Source organism: Eubalaena glacialis, chromosome 3 (genome assembly GCF_028564815.1).
Source record: "Eubalaena glacialis isolate mEubGla1 chromosome 3, mEubGla1.1.hap2.+ XY, whole genome shotgun sequence".
Lineage (NCBI taxonomy): Eukaryota > Metazoa > Chordata > Mammalia > Artiodactyla > Balaenidae > Eubalaena > Eubalaena glacialis.
Genome location: NC_083718.1, coordinates 82599331 through 82617894, shown reverse-complemented (window position 1 = coordinate 82617894; position 18564 = coordinate 82599331). Strand labels below are relative to the sequence as shown.

Below are 18564 nucleotides of genomic sequence, written 5' to 3'. Positions count from 1 at the left end.
GTCAAGACAACGTCTTTCATTTTTTCCATCTTCTTTATTAATCAAATGATACAAAACAACCATAATTCTGTAAATGCCCAAGCACCCAGCTGGTCCTCTCACTCCCAACAGTCACCCTCCTCAGCCTCTCCCCCACCCTGCTCTCTCTCTTCCCCTGCCCTAAGCCAGGGAGACAGAGTCCTGAGAGGAGGCTGGGGCAGAGCTGGGGGCAGGGAGGGACAGCACTGGACAGACAGTTTGGGTTGGGGAAGAGATTAGGAGGGGTAGGTTCGTAGAGACCCTTTTTAGTACCGAATATCCATTCCTACTTCCACCCCCTTCAAATCAGTTCCCATCGCTCAGCTCCTCTCTGCCCTTCCCCCACTACTAAATGACTTGGCCCTTACAGCATCCTCAACCCTCCAGCAGCCCTCCAGTACATCCCTGGCCCCAACCACCCCCTGAGCCTCCCCCAGGTGGGGACCCCTGGACCCATTAGCTCCATGGAGCTCCCAGGAATGAAGTACACAGAGGCCCCAGGAAGGGCCATTATGAACCTGAACCTTGCAGAGGTGAGACAGGGGGGACTGGGGAATAGTGCGGGGGTGGTGGAGAGAGGAGTTTTATTTGCAGGCCCCCCAGGCTCTGGAGGCCCCCTTTCCCCAATATCCCCCCACCGCAGAATTCCAGGGGAAGGTTTTCAACTCCCCGGGACAGGGCTCTCCAGCTTCACACTCTTGGCTGCTTCTCCAATCAGCTCCCAGAAAGTCCCGAACTCCAGTTTAGAGTCGTTACAGCTGCCCAAGTTGGCAATTTTCTCTTCCAGCCCACAGTTGTTCTGAAAGGAGGGAAGACACCACAGCTCAGCCAGGCAGCACCTTCCAATCTTCCCACTCCGCCCTGCCCAGGGGCAGAAAGCAGGTCCTGAGCCTACCTGGCACTGACAAGGGGAAGGGCTGGGGTTTGCCAGTACCAGGGGCCTTGGCAGTGTGGGTGGGGTCTTGGAGTACTTGCTTGGGAAGTCAGGGCACTGCCTGGGGCGGGGTCCACTCCCTCAGTACCGGCATGAGGTGGGGCAGCTGCTGGGTGACCAGGTCCCGAAGCTCGGAGGGGGTCAGCGTCTCCTTCCCACCCTCCGCCGAATACTGGTGGAAGTTCTTGATCAGGGTCTCGATGGCCCTCTCCACGTCACTGAGTTCCTGGGCTTCCTGAGGGCAAGAGACATCACCCATGTTGCAGAGGCCCCACCCATCCTATGACATCCTGCTTCCCCAGGAGCCGGGCAGAGCCAACAGGGCAGAAGACAGCTGGCAGGCACGTGGGCCCTCGCCCACTCCAAAGTCCAGCATCCAGCCCCTTTGCCCCCACTGTCCTCTGCCCTGAGCCATGTGTTGGGCAAAGCTTCCTCCCCACCTCCCCCCAGCCTCCAGGCAGGGCAGGTCCCAGCATGAGACCCAGGCATCCTCTTCCAGGGAGGGCCCATCTGCATCACCCTGTGTGGGCACCAGAGAGGGTTCAGGTCTCACAGGCAGGGTCTGGAGTGCACAGCAAGGCCAAGGTGAGGGGGCAGAAGTCAGTGAGGGACATAGACCCTCAGGGTGAAGGAGAGGAGAGTGGGAACAGAAAGGCCAGGAATGAATGGGCCCACCTCCACGTTGGCTGACCCACACTGTCCCATGGTGCTCAATGCACTTGGTCCTTTGGTGAGAGTTTTGTCGTCCTACAGCCGGCCCCAGAGGATCTGATGTCTCATGATCTGCTCAGAGGAGGGGGGAGGCTGAGCTAAGGAGAGAACTCAGCATTTCTTTCTCAACTATCCCCTTTGGCTGCACCCCAGATATTCTGTGCCTCACCCAGGGGGTCAGAGCCAACTCCACACAAGCCCCATCCCTGCCCAGGCTCCCGAAGCTAAGGTCACAGCCCCCAGGCCAACCTATTAAGAGGGAATCCCTTGAGCCTCACCTTAGCCTCCTTCCTCCCACCCCTTCCAACTCCCCACCCCTGTTCCACACACACACACACACACACACACTCACACACACACACACATACACACCAGCCTCCAGGACCTGGTCCCCCAGACCCTCCCCTGGCAGACTAGGGTAGGATAGGTTAAGCATGCCCTCTGGACCGGGGACAGCCCATTTTGGGTGAAAAGCCCTGGGACTCCTTACCTGCTGGCAGCCGCTGAGACAGGACTGGAAGAGCCAGTGCACCTGAGCTCAGCTCTTATACCTGGGGGAAGGGAGGGGAGGCAGGGGGCTGGGCCTCCTCCCGAAGCCAGCCCTGCTCCTGCAGCCGCCTGGGCTGTGAGCCAGCCCTGCGGGGGCCCCACCTCCATTGGCCGCAGCTCCGAGAGCCCGCCCGCACCCCGGCCACGAGGAGGGAACCATGGAGAGCTGGGTCTGGGATGCCCCTGGCCCCAGACCAGCAGGCAGAGTCCAGGGAAGATAGGGAGGGGATGCTGGTGGGGGAAGAGAGGGAGGACTTGGAAACACTGTGGCATGGAGCCTGGGAGGAAAGGCCTGGAGGAAATGTAGGACAGGAAAGGGTTCTGAGGGGGCTCTGAGTCAGTCACCAGGAAAGAAGGAGAAGCAGAGGCTGGTCAAGGCGGGTTTTGTGGCCTTGAAGGAATGAGGGACACGTGGGTTGAAGTACTTTAATGTGTCACACACACACATTCCTCCCCGCAAGGCTGATTTAGATAGTGACACTCAAGCCTGCCCAGCCTTGCCGAGTCCTAATGGCAGAAATTTGGGTCAGGAGGAAGGAGCCAGAGAAGGGCAGCCCGGTGAAGGGGGCAGACTGAGTGTTGTCCTGATGTCCTTTCAGCTCCCCGAAGCCAGCATGCACATGTGGGAGGCCCAGATGGGTTATCTGTCAGCGAACAACCTCTCCAAACTGGTTGGGCTACCTGCTTCTCCCTCCCTCAGAATCTCATGCCTTCCCTAACCCAGAGACTCCACAGCAAACCGCCCTCCCCGCCCCCCCCCAATCCAGCACCCAGGATAACATCCCAGGGATCCTGGACTGTAGGTCTGGGGGGAACTCAGCCCAACCCCAGCGGCCTTCCCCACCTGATGAGGAGGAGGAAGGGAGAAGGCAGGGGAGTCTGTGTGGGTCAGGAAAGGATGGGGCAGTGCTGAGAGCCAGAGTTCCTGGACTCCTTTCCTAAACTCTGAGATCAAAGCATACCTCCCAGTGCCCCTCCGCGGGTCTCCTTCTAGGGCTCCTATGTACTTTTGGCCTCCACTGGGGTGTCTGTAAGTGTCTCAGTGAGGGGGCCCTTCCAAAGTAGCTTATTCTGAGAGTTCTTCTGAGGGGTCTCAATCTGGGGACCCCTCTGAGGCTATCTCGATTTCAGGGTTTCTCCAAGACTGCCTCAGCCTGAGGTCTCTAATGTCTCAGTCTGGGGATCCCTCTTAGAGTCTCTCACTGTGAGTGAGCCCCTCTGGAATGTCTCAAATGGACCCTCAGAGTCCCAGCCTGGCGGTCCCTCTGAGGTCTCTCAGTCCAGGGGCATTTAGATGGAAGGTCTCAATCTAGGACCTTTTCATGGTGTGTGATGGGGACCTTGTCTCAGCCTAAATGTTCCTCTGGACTCATAGCTGCCTCAAATGATGGACACCTGACAGGAAGGCAGTGACAGTCCTTGGAAGGCAGTGCCTGCTGGGCTGCCCCACCCCTGCTCCCTCTGGTGGCAGACAGTTCAAACCACATGCCCCTCCAACCAAGAAGGATGGGGAGAGCAGCGCTTGGGTGCCCTAAAGTTCTGCTTCCTGCAGCGCGACCGCCACCCTCACCCCAGTCCTCGAACCAGAACCCTGTGTTCATCCCTCTGCTTCACCCCTGCTATGGTAGGAGGGAGGAGAGGAGGGTCCAGGGTTCCCAAGCACCCGTCCAGAGAGAATCCCGGTTCATTACAGAGGCTCTGGAATTTCAACCCAGTTCTACCTATTCTTGTCTTTGTGACTTAACCTCTCTAAAATCTGTTTCCTTATCTTTAATACAAGACTTAAAAATAGTACCTACCTCAACGGGCTGTGAGCATTAACTAAAATAATACAAGAAAATGTTCAGCCCTGTTCCTGGCACAGAGCAAGCCCTCAACACATGTTCACTGCTATCATTACCATCCAATGACACGAACCCCAGGAATAAGAAAGTGGGAACTGGGCTTCCCTGGTGGCGCACTGGTTAAGAATCTGCCTGCCAATGCAAGGGACACGGGTTCGAGCCCTGCTCCGGGAAGATCCCACATGCCGCGGAGCAACTAAGCCCGTGCGCCACAACTACTGAGCCTATGCTCAAGAGCCCGCAAGCCACAACTACTGAGCCCACGTGCCGCAATTACTGAAGCCTGCGTGCCTAGAGCCCGTGCTCCGCAACAAGCCACTGCAATGAGAAGCCCGCGCACTGCAACAAAGAGTAGCCCCCGCTCACCGTAACTAGAGAAAGCCCGTGCAGCAACGAAGACCCAACGCAGCCAAAAATAAAAACAAACAAATAAATAAATAAATTTATTTTAAAAAAAAAGAAAGTGGGAACCAAGATTCATCAACCATGTATTTATTGAGCACCTATCCTGTACAAGATCTGATGTTGCAGAGTATCTGAAGATGAATAACATTCCTGGTCCTCAAGGAGCTCATAAGTTTTGGACCCAACCTCAGGTGGGGACAGAGCTTTCCCACCCCCTAGTCCCAAGAAGAGAAATCATCAGGGTGGATGTGAGTGAGAAACATCTGTGTTTCAAGGAGAAAGCTTTATTTGTGGGGAGTGGGGTACTGCCCAGCCCTGCCATGCCCACCCCCATCCCAGCCAGCCGGCTTTACTTCTTTCGGATCTCCAGGGCCTTCTCCTTCCTGATCTCCTTGGCCAGCTCCCCAATCAGTCTCCAGTACTCGTTGAACTTGAGCTCTGAGTCCTGATTCACATCCAAGCTCTTCATCTTCTCATCTAAGGAGCCCACATCCTGAGGAGACACCACAGGGAAGAGTGGGGTTAGAAACGAGGATTTTGACACAGGGAGGGAAGAATTGCCAATCACCACTCCCTTCCCTCAGAGAGCACTAGGATCTGCCCCAAACCTTCAGGACGAAGCTGCAGCCCCAATACAGCACTGCCCTGGTGCCCAACTCCAAGGGGAAGCAGGGGAGGGAAGTGGGGAGCCTGGGTATAGTGTTTGCTGTGGTCTAAATATACCCACCATGGCGGATTATGAACCATAAACATGATGTCACTGAATGCAGAGAGAGGAAGAGATGCACACAATGGGCCTTCAACTGCAGGTATGGGTGGGCTCCAGCACGCCCGCTGTGCCAGCCCTGGGATAAGCCCAAAGACACTCAGGGAGCCCTTGTAGGCATTGACTCACTCTGACCACCCACAGAGCCTTCTCAGGCCACACTCCTCCTTTACAGAAAGCTGGAGAAGTTCACAGCACTTGGCTGCCCATTTGCATAATCCTAATGCCTTCTCATTCTTCCAGTTGGGTCACTAGCCTGGTAGATCAGAGGAATGGCAAGGACACAAGGTATGTGGTTTCCTAGGGGGCCCTTGGCAAAGTCTCTCCCAGCAGAACTGTGAAATCTAAGGATATTCTAAGTTGGACCATCATGATCAAAGGATTTGTTGCCAGATAAGTAACCACAACCAGAAAGTTGACTGTTGAACAATGGATCCATGTCAAACCAGACAAGGGTGCCTCAGGCAGAGCTCATGCTAAACATTTGAATCAACATTTGGATGAAGGCAGAGAAGGCTTGCCAAATCTATAGATGGCACAAAGCTAATTTATAGAAGAGCTAAACAAGACTTTTTTTAAAGCTACAATCATGCTTATTTATAAAATACTATAAGCATTGCCAGTGGAAGGCAAAGATGCCCAGTGTAACACACGGATGGAGGGGGAAAACATACAATTAGTCAAGAGAAAGAAATAAAAGGTAAAATTGTTGGGAAAGAAGACGCAAATTCACCTCTTATATTAGCAATTATATAATTGTATACCTAGAAAAAAACAAAAGAGTGATAAAGGTTAACATTTCAACAAGGTAAGCACTTAATAGTGCTGACTGTTCTGAGCATATGCTGAACACCCTACATGCTTTACCTCATTTAATCTTCATAATCTGCTAGAATGAAAGGCTCCTGAGCACAGGGACCTCGTCCGTCTTGTTCACCACCATAATGCCAGTGCCTGGGAGAATGTCTGGCACATAGCAGAGGCTTGTTCACCACTATAACCCAAAGCCTAGGACAGTGTCAGAACAGAACGTAGTAGGCACTCAATAAATACTGACTGAATAAATGCAAGAACAATCCAACAAGGACAGTATTATTATGAGTCCATTTCACAGATGAGAAATGAAGGCTCAGAAAGATTAAACAACTAACCAGGGATGACAAGCTAGACCCTGCATTTGAACCTAGATTGTCTGACTCTGAGCTTATGCTCTTACCCACTAATCTGTATTTCTTCCCCCAAAAAACTATTAGAAATGATAAAGTATCAGGTAACAATATTAATACACAAAAACTGATACCAGTTCGAAAATATAATATGAAAGATCCCACTTAAAATAGTAAAAAATAAAATAAAGCACTCAGGAAAAAATGTAGGACTCTATTAAGCTTTTGTGAAGAAAACTGAACTGAAGGATATGAAAGAAAACAAGAATAAATAGAAAAACATACTTTTTTTATAGAGAAGGATTCAATAGTGTAAAGATGTCAATTTTCCCTAAAATAACATTTTTATATAATCCCAATTAAAATATTTACAGGATTCTTTTTAATATGATTAAATGTTACTAAAATTCTTCTGGAAAAATCAATATGTGGGATCTACTGGTAAAATTCTGAAAAAAAAACAATAATGAGGGAGAACCAACCCTACAGGCTATCAAAGCATATTTTAAAACCACAGTAATTAAATGAGAATGTTTCTAAATAAGTAATAAACAGATCAATGAAATGGAATAAAGAGCCCCAAAATATACATGTGAATTGAATAAATAATAAGTGGCGTATTTAACATCAATAAGAAAATTTTAATAATAAAATAAAGTCTGGGAGTTTTTTAATAAGTTAAACTGGGGAAGACCTTTCTAAACATGGCATAAAACACAGAAGCCATTCAGGAAAAGTTTGACAGATTTGACTACATAAAAATTTTTTATATTCTGTAAGGCAAAAACGACCAAAAACAAACTCGAAGGACAAAGGGCAAATTAGGGGGAAATGTTTGCAATGCACATAATAGACAAAGGCTATTTTTTTTATTTATAAAGAGCTATAATAAATCAATATGGAAAGAAAAACTCTTTGATAAAAGAAACAAGCAGTTCACAGAAAAGGCAATATATATGCCTATCAAAAATATTTTTTGAAGTTCTATTTCACTCAGAATTAAAGAAGTGTAAATCAGAACAAGACACCATTTCCACATATTAGATTGGCAAAATTTAAAAGCTCAGTAAGGGCTTCCCTGGTGGTGCAGTGGTTAAGAATCCACCTGCCAAGGCAGGGGGCGTGGGTTCGAGCCCTGGTCAGGGAAGATCCCACACGCCACGTGCGCCACAACTACTGAGCCTGCGCTCTACAGCCCACGAGCCACAACTACTGACCCCACGTGCCACAACTACTGAAGCCCGCGTGCCTAGAGCCCGTGCTCCAACAAGAGAAGCCACCACAATGAGAAGCCCGCGCACCACAATGAAGAGTAGCCCCTGCTCGCTGCAACTAGAGAAAGCCTGCACCCAGCAAGAAGACCCAATGCAGCCAAAAATAAAATAAATAAAATAAATAAATAAATTTATAAAAATAAAATAAAAAAATAAAAGCTCAGTAAGACCCATTTTGGGCAAGGATGTGGGAAACAGGCAGTCGCATGCACTGCTGGTGGCCATGAAAACAAGTACAAACTTGTTGCGAGGCAAATTAATAACATCCATAAAAATTAAGAACAAACCTTTTGACCTAATATTTATACTGCCAGACATTAACTCTATAAATATTTTCCCTTGAGTATGTAAAGATATATCGATATAAACAACATTTGCAAAAGGGAAAAGTGAACACAAGAGAAATGTTCATCAATAGAGGACTGGCTACATAAATTTGTATTAAGCTACATATTAGAATACAGTACACCATTTTTTAAGCTGGGAAAACAGCCTATATGCATTGTTACATTTTTAAAAAGCTATTTGTAGAACCATAAGAAAGATGCATTTATTCATTCACTCACTCAACAATTTTTACTTCTTTTAAACTTTTTTACTATCTCACTTATTCCCTCAGTATTTTATTGAGCACCTAACTAGGAGTCAGACACTAAGTGCTGGAGATAAAACAGTGAGCAGATTCCTTTCCTTCATGGAATAAGAATGTTTCCTACATGGAAAGGAAGGAAATTATATGTTACTTCTTGGTAACGTAAAATTGTATAATGGAGGCTAAGTTGTGAAGGAAGTGTTCTGAAAGAAAATAGCCCAGGGTAAAGGAACAGAGCACAAGGAGGTGATCTCTGTACTCAGTGGTAAAGGAAGGTCATGCTGAGGATTTGCCATCTGAGCAGAAATCTGTCAAACGAGGAATAAGCCTAGCAGATACCTGGGGGATGAGCATTCTGAACCAGGAGAGGAAAAGTAGAGACAGCATAAAGTGGAGAGTATAAGTAACTCTCACTGCTTTTGAGGAGTTTTACTACAAAGGGGAACAGAGATGTAAGGCACAGCTGGAGGGAATTATAGGGTCAAGGGAGGTTTTCTTTTATTTTAAGACGGGAGACAGTACAGCATATTTGTAAACTGATCAGAACAATCTAGTAGAGAGGGAAATTTTGATGATGCAAGAGATTAGAGGAAGAATTGAGGGCTTCCCTGGTGGCTCAGTGGTTAAGAATCCGCCTGACAATGCAGGGGACACGGGTTTGAGCCCTGGGCTGGGAAGATCCCACATGCCATGGAGCAACTAAGCCCATGCGCCACAACTACTGAGCCTGCGCTCTAGAGCCGCGAGCCACAACTACTGAGCCTGCACGCCACAGCTACCGAAGCCCACGTGCCACAACTACTGAAGCCCACACGCCTAGAGCCCGTGCTCCACAACAAGGGAAGTCACCGCAATGAGATGCCTGCACACCGCAACGAGGAGTAGCCCCTGCTCTGCGCAACTAGAGAAAGCCCGTGCGCAGGAACGAGGACCCAATGCAGCCAAAATAAATTTAATTAATTAATTAATTATTTTTTTAAAAAGGAGGGGCTTCCCTGGTGGCGCAGTGGTTGAGAATCTGCCTGCCAATGCAGGGGACACGGGTTCGAGCCCTGGTCTGGGAAGATCCCACATGCCATGGAGCAACTAAGCCCGTGCGCCACAACTACTGAGCCTGTGCGTCTGGAGCTTGTGCTCCGCAACAAGAGAGGCCGCGATAGTGAGAGGCCCACGCACCGCGATGAAGAGTGGCCCTCACTTCCCGCAACTAGAGAAAGCCCTCGCACAGAAACGAAGACCCAACACAGCCAAAAATAAATTAATTAATTAACTTTTTTTAAAAAAATAAAAATTTAAAAAAGGAGGAAGAATTGAAAGAGTAACGTCTTTAAGTAGGTGAGAAGGGATGGGATTTAGTGCACCAGTGGAGCGGCTGGCCTTAGCAGCAGAGACAGATCATTCATATTAACAGGAAGGAAGGAAGGAAATGTGCTGATCAGTTGGTAGTTTTGGGGGAGGAAGCATATAGAAGTTTCCTGATGGCTTTTATTTTTCTCAGTGAGAAAATTTCTCAGTGAGAGGGAGACTATGAAAAGAGGTACTGGAGTTTAAGGAGAAAGGAAAAGTTGTGAAATAATCATCTGAAAGAGCTGGTAAATAAATTAACTAGGGAAATGTCGAAGAATTGCCAGGCATTGCTAAGGGTCCTACTGGGGGCTGTGGTTATAGATTTAAAGTGAGACAAGTCAACAACATGGCAGTGCATTTTTCTCTAGCCAGATTCAGCTGTAGAAGCGCAGACACAGAACGGTGGGTTTCACCAACAAGCTAATGAAGCTGAAATGTTGGATTTAACCTGGGTTGGGATTTTGCCAAATAACTAGGACAGAGAGAAAGAGAATCAAGGGAGTTGAGCGAGTGATTATAGTGGTGAGCCTTAGAACCCAGCTGAGTAAGAAGGGAAATGAGGGCTCGAGGGATGGTGATGGAAGATGAAAAAGTGATAGGGTCAAGAGACTGAAGTTCCCAGTGGAGTCAGGAAGTCGTGGAGTGGAGGAACTAGATAGAGGAATAGAACTGGAATGACAGGAGGTGGTAGACAGAGAAAGAGAGGCCTGAAATTGAGATTTTGGAGATGGTGCATTGGTAATGACAAGATCTAAAGAATGGACAGGGCAGCAGAGTGGAGGGGCAGGGATGCTGAGATGCAGGAAGACAGAACCTTTGAAAGTAAGGAGTTGAAGAAATTGAAAGGCCCAGGGACTTCCATGGTGGTCCAGTGGTTACGATGCCAGGCTCCCAATGCAGTGGGCGTGGGTTCGATCCCTTGTCTGGGAACTAAGATCCCACATGCCGCGCAGCGCGGCCAGAAAAAAAGAAACTGAAAGGCCCAAGTGTTGAATAAGTTGTCTGTGTGGATACTGAAGATAATGACAGTGGCAGTGATGAGAAGAAAGACAGTAAGCCAGAAGCTGAAGAGCTATAAGGTGTGCAATTAGAAGGGTGGCACGTGGTACATATGAGCTTCCAAGGAGCTGGGTGTCTTAGGAAGGAGAAGAGGGAATTCCCTGGCCGTCCAGTGGTTAGGACTGTGTGCTCTCACTGCTGAGGGCCCGGGTTTTAACCCCTGGTCGGGGAACTAAAATCTCACAAGCTGCGCGGGTGCAGCCAAAAAAAAAAGAAGAAGAAGAAGAAACTAAGATCTGGAAGTTGCAATGAAAAGCAAAGAGGTCACTATCTGCATTTCAAGGCCCAGAGGGAGTTGGATTTGGAAGAAAAACCAGTCATTATTTGACAAGGCTACAGGGAATGCTGTACTTTCAGGGCAGAGCCTGAAGTTTCCTGTGAGAATAGGAAGGGAAAAGTCTAAGGATGTAGGAGATATTGCAAATGATAGACTATGAATTTCAGAGACTAGTTTGTGTTTTTTTTTTCTAATCCATGTTCACACACTTTTATGTGCCTTTGAATTTTCAGAAAGGATGTAAAAGAAACTGTTTACAGCCTGGGATGATGTGCCAACCCAGAGCGGATGAAATGTAAATCCCTACTCCACCCTGTGAATAGGAGAGAAAGAATGATCCTGTCAGTTGCATTATTGAGGGGATTCCCAGAGGGGGTGGGGAATAATCACAGACCACTTACAGGGACCTCCTATACTGAGATTCTATGACTCCATTAATTTGGCTGTGTTTTTATTTCTGACAAACCCTTTCCCATAGCTGGGCCTCAGTTTCTGTATACGTGAAGTGAGGAATTTGGACCGTGTTTTCTCTTGGCCTCCTTCTAGCTCTGATGGTCTATGAATCTCCTGGAAGCCAGCTCTGGGTCCAGTCCTGCGTTGGGGAAATGAGACCAGAGAGGCACAGAGAGACACCACGAGAACACGACAGCATGATCTGATGGGAGCACAAAGCCCAGTACAACACTCGCACTCACACAGACATAATATTACCTAACTATACACACAAACACACCAGGCAAGAACACCCAGAACCATTTACACGTGCAGTCACCACATCCCCCTCCACAGTACACCTGTGGTCACCTTATCATGCTCAGTAATAGCTCCTTGTATACACAGTGTCCCACAGCCACTGGCTCCCAAAACCTCACACCCAGAGACCCCCACCTACCTTGAGCAGGTGAGGCAACTGCTGAGTGACCAGTTCCTTAAACTCATTGATGCTGAGGCTGCCCTTCCGGCCCTCCTGTCCTGCAAAGGTGAAGAAGGTGGTGACCACAATCTCAATGGCCGCCTCCAGCTCAGTCAGTGGTTCGGCTGCCATTAGGACCCTGGGGCTGGAGCTGATGTCCTCACGGGGCTGACCTGCAGGAGGGGGAAGAGAAAGAGAGAGTCAGGACAGGCCAGAGCGCCCCTGCCCTGGCGCTGCCACCTCAAGCCTCTGCCTGGAGGAGGCCTCAAGGGGAAGTAGGGAAGGGACAGGGATGCAGGAATGGAGATTGGGGCAGGGGACCAGGCAATGGTACCTCAGTGTAGGTGGGGGAAGAAATGTTCACTTCCAGAAACCCCTTCCTCTCTAGGTCTCACAGTCTGGGGGTCCTTTTGAAGTGGCCGTGTCTCAGGGACCCCTGTGTGGTGGTCCCTCAGTCTGGAGACCCCTCTGTCTGGGAGCAGGCTTTCAGTCTGGGGTCCTTCTTTGGAGTCCTCTCAGTCTGGTGGCCCCTCTGTGGGGTTCAGTCCCAAGGGTCTTTTCTTGGAGCTTAACCGGCCTCAAAGGGTCATGGGGTTGTTTGTCTCCAAAGCTTGTTTGTGCAAGGACCTGGGTCTCCACCCGCCTGCATTGCACCCGCCCACACACACACACACACACTGGCCGCTCTTCCCAGCAGAGAGGCCGGGGTCTGGCAAATGCCCAGCTGTGGTCAGGGCTGGCTCGGTCTGGGCAGACCCCGCCTCTCTGTCGTCCCGCTCGCCCCTCCCCTCGGGGGCAGCTGGGCACACTGCGGAGCCCAGGACCCCATAGCCCTCCCCGCCCCCGTCTCCCAGCGACAGGGTCCTGGATGGGGCTCCGCTGACTGCCCGCGCCCAGGAGGGGCTTGGTACTGGCACTCACAGCGCCCGGAGTGGAGGGGCGCCGGCGGGGGAGACGTACGGCTGAGGCAACGGGGCATGCCCAATCATCCTCCCTTTTCCCACCCACCCCCTGCCCTCTGCAAGGACTGCTGCTGGATTTCCCAAAGCCATTTCCTGAATCCCGGTCTGAGCCGGCTCCAGGGTAGGGACCTGGGAGCCCAGGGCGGAAAAAGGCTCCCCAGGCACCCTCCAGAGGTAAGGGTTGCGACTCACCGGGGCAAGGAGATGGGATGCAGCGAGCAGGAGCCCTAGGGCTGAGGTTTATAAGCGTCCCTGGAGGGAGGAAAGAGCCCCTCCCAAGCCCGGAGGTGTCAAGTTTCCGTCGTGCATTCTGAAGAGAGCAGAGCGCCCAGTCACGCCTCCCGCCCGGCCCTCCCCACCCCAAGCAATCAGGCCTGGAACCCTGGCCCCCCCCGCAACGCAGCCCACCGCAGCCTCCACTTGGTGAGGGGGAGGGCCCGCCTGGAGCTGCCTGGCCAGATCCCATTCAGCAGGCATCCTGGGGTCCCATCCCTCCCAACACGGGGAGCCTGCTGCCCCACTACACCCGCCCCCTCTGATCTGGAGTATGTATGTTGGGGGGTGGGGAGGCCACTGTAAATTCAAAGAATCAACTGAGGGAGCTCGGCACTGAGAGGTCCCATCTAAGAAACACCACAAGAGGGCCCCTCAGAATGGGATCCCACCAAGGACCCTGCAGGTCTAGACCCCTACAGAGGATCCAGACTGAGACCCCACAAACAGAGGGGGACCCAGGCCAAGCCCCCCCATAGAGGAGACCCTGGATTGAAATCCCGCGGTGGGGTCTCAGGCTGAAACCCCTCGGGGAGACTCCCAAGACTAAATTATTCACTGAGAAGTTCCCTCGCTGAGCCCCTCAGCCAGGTGTGTGTACCTCTTCCTGGCCTAGCAGCATACCCAGTACTGTGGGAGGCAGGGGGAGCCGAGAAGGCCTCTGAGTGTTCCTTCTTCCCAGGACCTTTCCCACCTCCCTTCCTCCTGGGCCCTGCCTTTTGGGACCCAGCGTGGGAGGAGGCAGGGGAGGCTGGAGAAGAGGACACAGGACAGCCTGTTCCAGCCCAGGAGACAGAGGGCGCCTCTGTCCACTCCTGGCCCCTTGCCCCACTGGGTGTCTGTCTGTGAAGGGGTGGAGCCAGTGGGGGGTGTCGGCGGGGGAAGGACGACTGAAGACAGGTCTCCCCACACAGCTCCGGTAGCCACATTTGCAGCCTCGTCTGTCTGTCCAGAACCTGCTCCCAGGCTGACAGTGAGTATCCTGCCCCATCTGCCCTGGGTCCCTGCCCTGGCCAGCTTTGCGGAAAGGGGACTTCAGCAGGGCTCCAAAAGTCTGGGGAGGATGGCACTGTGGTGCCCTGAGGGTCTGGGAGGAGCTCGGGATTTGGGGGAGACAGTGGTTGGAAGGTGGTGAGGGGAGGCAAGTGAAGGACAGAGGGAGATCTGGGAGCTCAGTGAATAAGGAAGCCAGTGGGGAACGCAGCCACTGAGTTTCCAGGAGACCAGGCCCTCCTACCGCAGAGCTCTCATGTGACCCCGCAAGGCTCCCTCCATCTCCCAGGTGCTGGGGAGGAGACCCAGCTCTCGCCTTGCTTCCAACGGTGTAAGAATAAGAAAGCAGATGGACCAGCTCCTCTGCCCACCCACCCCCCGCCAGCCTTGGTCTCTCTGCCACCCCACCCAGCCTTGCCAAGAGCTCAGGTCCCAGAGAAGTTGGGGGGCGGGGGTGGCAGAGCATGAATCATGTGATACCAGGAAGGGGGCACGAGGGTACAGGGTACTATACCCACTCCCACTCTCCCTTCATGTGACCTCCCCTTTCTCCTCCTCCTCTTTCTTGGCCCAGTTTCTCCACTCCTCTTTCCTCTCAGTCTTTCCCTTTGTTTTTCTGTCTGCCCCCTCCCTGCCAAGGTCCTCTCAGAATGGCCCCTACGCAAAATCACAGGCTGCTTGAGGTCTCCAGGCAACCTCTAAGTGCCTCTGCTGGATGGGGCTGATAACTGAGCCACCAGCACCCGTCCCTCCGCCCCCCCCAGCCGCCCCCCAGCTTATCCCCTCCATCAGCCCCAGCTTGGGTTCCATCTCCCCCGTGTCTCTGTGACAACCCCTTCTCACGTCCGGAGTTCAGGTGACATTCACAAGGGCCCCATTGAAGAGCTAGAATGTCATCTGATCAGGGCCCATTGTCCAGCCCCTCAGGTCTGGGGAAGGATGGGGACACCTGATCTGAGACACCTGAGCTGCCCCCTGAGGCTGTGGAGGGGCCAACGTCCCAAGGCCAAGGGAAAGAGACCCCCTGGCTTGGCAGTCCCCTCTCCTCAACAGACCCCTCCATTTTTCCCCTCCTCTCTCCCAGCCCCTTGGATTCAGAGGACCTCATGCACTCAGCCTTTATCTCCCCTAACACATACCAGCCCCATTCTCCCTGCTGCCACTGTCCCCACATCACCCAAGTTGGGCCTGGGGGTGGGAGTGGCAGGGACAAGATCCCACAAGTGTCCTCTCCCCCTCCCTGGGAGCCCTGGCTCCAAGGAAAAGGCTCAGACATTCCTCTTTCCCTTTCCACCACCACACAGTAGAAGGGCTGAATCTGCAGAGAAGCAAGACGAACCAAACTAGAGGTAACGGAGGGAAGCCAAAGTGACATGTTCAGGAGAGAACAGTGTAGAAGGACCAAGAGAGGCCCCCAGTCTGCTGACAAGAAACTCAGAGGCAGTGAGACGCCCCGTCCCCATGAACCTTGGGCCACCCACTCGGACTGCCACCCTATCCACCAGGCCGACTAAGGGCACCAGATTGACTCCTTGCTCGGGGTGGGCAGCAGAGTCAAGGCTATAGAGGGGAGCCCAGCCCACCATCCCCAACAGCAGATCTTGGCTGTGCTGGGCAGGCAAGTCCAGGGTAAAAATAGAGCCAGAGGAAGCCAGGCCGGGTCCTGTGACCACCCCTACCTGCCTGCCCCACCCTCCTCAGTATCCAGGCAGCCAGGAGCACTGCAAAGTCCACTGCAGGCCTCTAGAGCCAGCCCAGCTCCAGCTGTTCTACCTCCATGCCCAAAGCCCTGACTCCCTCTGGCTGGGGTGTGGATTGAAGGGCACAGAGAATGAGGCTAGACTTAGGTCTGAACAGTTGTGGTGGGGCTCCGATCTCATGGCTCTTTGAGCTGTGGGCCCCTACCCCAACCCCAGCTACCCCAGGCATGGTCCCCAGCTCACTTCCATGGTGGGACGTGGGTAGGTGAGCTGCGAGATGGGCTCTGAGCTGGAGACGGCAATGGAGACTCTCATCAATGTGTTCCACGCCCACTCGGGCAAGGAGGGGGACAAGTACAAGCTGAGCAAGAAGGAGCTGAAAGAGCTGCTGCAGACGGAGCTCTCCGGCTTCCTGGACGTGAGCACAGGGTTGGGGTACAGGGTGGAGTGGGCGAGGGGTGGGGGAACAGAGTGGGCACCTCCCTGCCATCTCCCCACCCCACCCCAGCTCAGCCCAACCATCTCCTTCCTCTCCCAGGCTCCCCTACTCCTCTGGGTTCAAGTCAAAATGCCCTGATTTACTGATCACCTGTTAAGGGCTAGGCCCTGTGTAGCTGCATCAATAACAAAACACACAGTCTAGCAGGGAAGGACTGACACTTGAAAGTAAACCTTGAACACCAGGAAGCACCCGGGGCCTTAACAGAGGTGCCAGAAAGGATTATGGGAGAATATTAACCTGACTGAAGTGGACGGCTTCTCCAAAGAGGTGGCACTCAGGCCCCTGGAAGATTATTAGGGTAAATGAAGACATTTTAGGAGGAGGTACAGTATCTGAACAAGAGCATGTGAGAAAGAAGATGGAGCGTGCTCGGTAGTTTTGACTGGACTGAAGGATGCAGAAGAGAAGCCAGTAGAAAGTGTACCAGCTTTGAGATTTTATGAGACCTGGGTTCAAATTCTGGCGCTGCCACTTAATAGCTGTGTGACTTTGGGCATGTTCCTTAACCACCGACTGTCAATTTGTTTCTTCTCTAGAATGGGACTAATGAAAGCTACTTCATACTATTTGTGCTAGAATTAAATGAGACAGTGCTTGTAAAGCTCCTAGTGTAGTGCTTCTCACATTGTAGGCACTCAACATATGGTAATTGTTTTTATTATTCTGCCTTGTTAAGGAGCTGATTCTGTAGGCAACAGGAAGCCACAAGTATTTTGTTAGTTTTGAGGAGGGCAGCAAGAGTCCCATAATTAGAAGTAGTTCTCCCTCTTGCTCATCTCTGCCTCCTTCTCCCCAATCAACCAGCCCCCATGCCCCTGACTCAGTGCTGTTCATTTCCCTATACACCTACCTCTCCGTCTCCTCCCTCCACAGGCCCAAAAGGATGCGGATGCTGTGGACAAGGTGATGAAGGAGTTAGATGAGAATGGAGATGGAGAGGTGGACTTCCAGGAGTATGTGGTGCTGGTGGCTGCCCTCACAGTGGCCTGTAACAACTTCTTCTGGGAGAACAGTTGAGCAGACGGCCCCAGTGGGCAGCGCCCTTCGCCTCCACCCTACCATACCTGCCCCTTCACCCTGCTTCCCCCTCACCCCACTTTTCCCTCCCCACCAACAAGGGCGCAAGAGTAGTGGGCCAGGCCTGCAACTCATCTTTCATTAAAGGCTCCTCTCTCACCAGCCCCCAGCTGCTGTCTGTCTCCTTTGGGGTATGGAAGTGGGTGGGGAAGTGAAGGCTGCTCACTCCCAACTTGCCTTATTTGGGGAGGGATCTTATTTTGAGAGAGGTCAAGGGGCCATTACATCTTCCTACTTAAGGAATGCTCAAGGCCCAGGAAGGTTGGGGTTCAATGTCCCAGCTGGAAGTGGAGGAGACATCAGCTCCTCAGATATAAAGCCAGAAGAATTTCCCTTCAACCTTCAAAGAATATGTACTGAAGACCTACCATGTGCTAGACAACCTATGGGAACTGGGGACACAGCAGTGAGCAAAACAAACACGACCCTCAACATCACATAGGTAAAGTCCAGTAAGGATGCCAAAACATACACACATACATGCTAGGAAGGAAAATGAAAGGATCTGATGCGCGTGATTGGGGTGGGGGGTGTTAAGACGTGTTCATACACTCATTCTTCAAACATGCGAGCCTTTTATTGTGTGTCCAGCCATAATGAAAATCCCGCATAGGTCTACATCAAAATCCACATGGATGGCAGATGGCGAGAGAGGACACGGAAGGGGGAGCAGGGACGCAAAGGTCCCCCCCAAATAACTATTTAACAGTGTTCAGGCCAAGTTGGGGAGGGAAGTGAAGAGGAAAATATGGATGGGTGGTGGTGAGTGGTGCAGGATCTAGTAGAGGTGTGCACCCAGCACTGGCCCCCAGGCCTTGGCTGGGGCATTTGTAGCAATCTGCAACCCTCTGACCGGGGCCAAGGCAAATGATGAGGGGAGAGCCAGTGCAAATTACCTGGGCCCAGTGGTCCACAAGAGAGACCGAGGAAGGACTTCCCTGGTGGCGCAGTGGTTAAGAATCCGCCTGCCAATGCAGGGGACGCGGGTTCCATCCCTGGTCCAGGAAGATCCCACATGCTGTGGAGCAACTAAGCCTGTGTGCCACAACTACTGAGCCTGCGTGCCACAATTACTGAAGCCCACATGCCTAGAGCCCGTGCTCTGCAACAAGAGAAGCCACTGCAGTGAGAAGCCCGCGCACCGCAAGGAAGAGTAGCCTCCGTTCGACACAGCTAGAGAAAGCCCACGCGCAGCAACAAAG

At 51.9% G+C, this 18564-nt stretch overlaps 3 protein-coding genes across 5 annotated transcripts; 1 reads left to right on the top strand and 2 right to left on the bottom strand.

The window, feature by feature from the left end:
• Positions 1-14: 14 nt before the first annotated feature.
• S100A14 (S100 calcium binding protein A14) lies at positions 15-2220 on the bottom strand. Its single transcript, XM_061185964.1, has 4 exons — positions 2154-2220; positions 1628-1735; positions 1041-1187; positions 15-817 (listed from the first exon to the last, which is right to left on the bottom strand). Exons 2-4 carry the CDS (start codon positions 1655-1657, stop codon positions 680-682), a joined length of 315 nt encoding a protein of 104 aa, XP_061041947.1. The 5' UTR covers positions 1658-1735; positions 2154-2220; the 3' UTR covers positions 15-679.
• Positions 2221-4532: 2312 nt separating this feature from the next.
• S100A13 (S100 calcium binding protein A13) lies at positions 4533-13116 on the bottom strand. Of its 2 annotated transcripts, none has more exons than XM_061183460.1 (3): positions 13010-13116; positions 11835-12028; positions 4533-4954 (listed from the first exon to the last, which is right to left on the bottom strand). In XM_061183460.1, the coding sequence occupies exons 2-3, from the start codon at positions 11985-11987 to the stop codon at positions 4811-4813; spliced, it is 297 nt and encodes a 98-aa protein (XP_061039443.1). In that variant the 5' UTR covers positions 11988-12028; positions 13010-13116; the 3' UTR covers positions 4533-4810. The 2 variants fall into 2 exon arrangements, with proteins under 2 accessions (XP_061039443.1, XP_061039445.1); XM_061183462.1 differs by lacking the exon at positions 13010-13116 and adding an exon at positions 12190-12544.
• S100A1 (S100 calcium binding protein A1) lies at positions 12629-17464 on the top strand. 2 transcript variants are annotated; one of them, XM_061183463.1, is made up of 4 exons: positions 12629-12991; positions 14005-14063; positions 16049-16201; positions 17159-17464. In XM_061183463.1, exons 3-4 carry the CDS (start codon positions 16061-16063, stop codon positions 17300-17302), a joined length of 285 nt encoding a protein of 94 aa, XP_061039446.1. In that variant the 5' UTR covers positions 12629-12991; positions 14005-14063; positions 16049-16060; the 3' UTR covers positions 17303-17464. The 2 variants fall into 2 exon arrangements, with proteins under 2 accessions (XP_061039446.1, XP_061039447.1); XM_061183464.1 differs by lacking the exon at positions 12629-12991 and having other exon boundaries at positions 13934-14063.
• The last annotated feature ends 1100 nt before the right edge of the window (positions 17465-18564 follow it).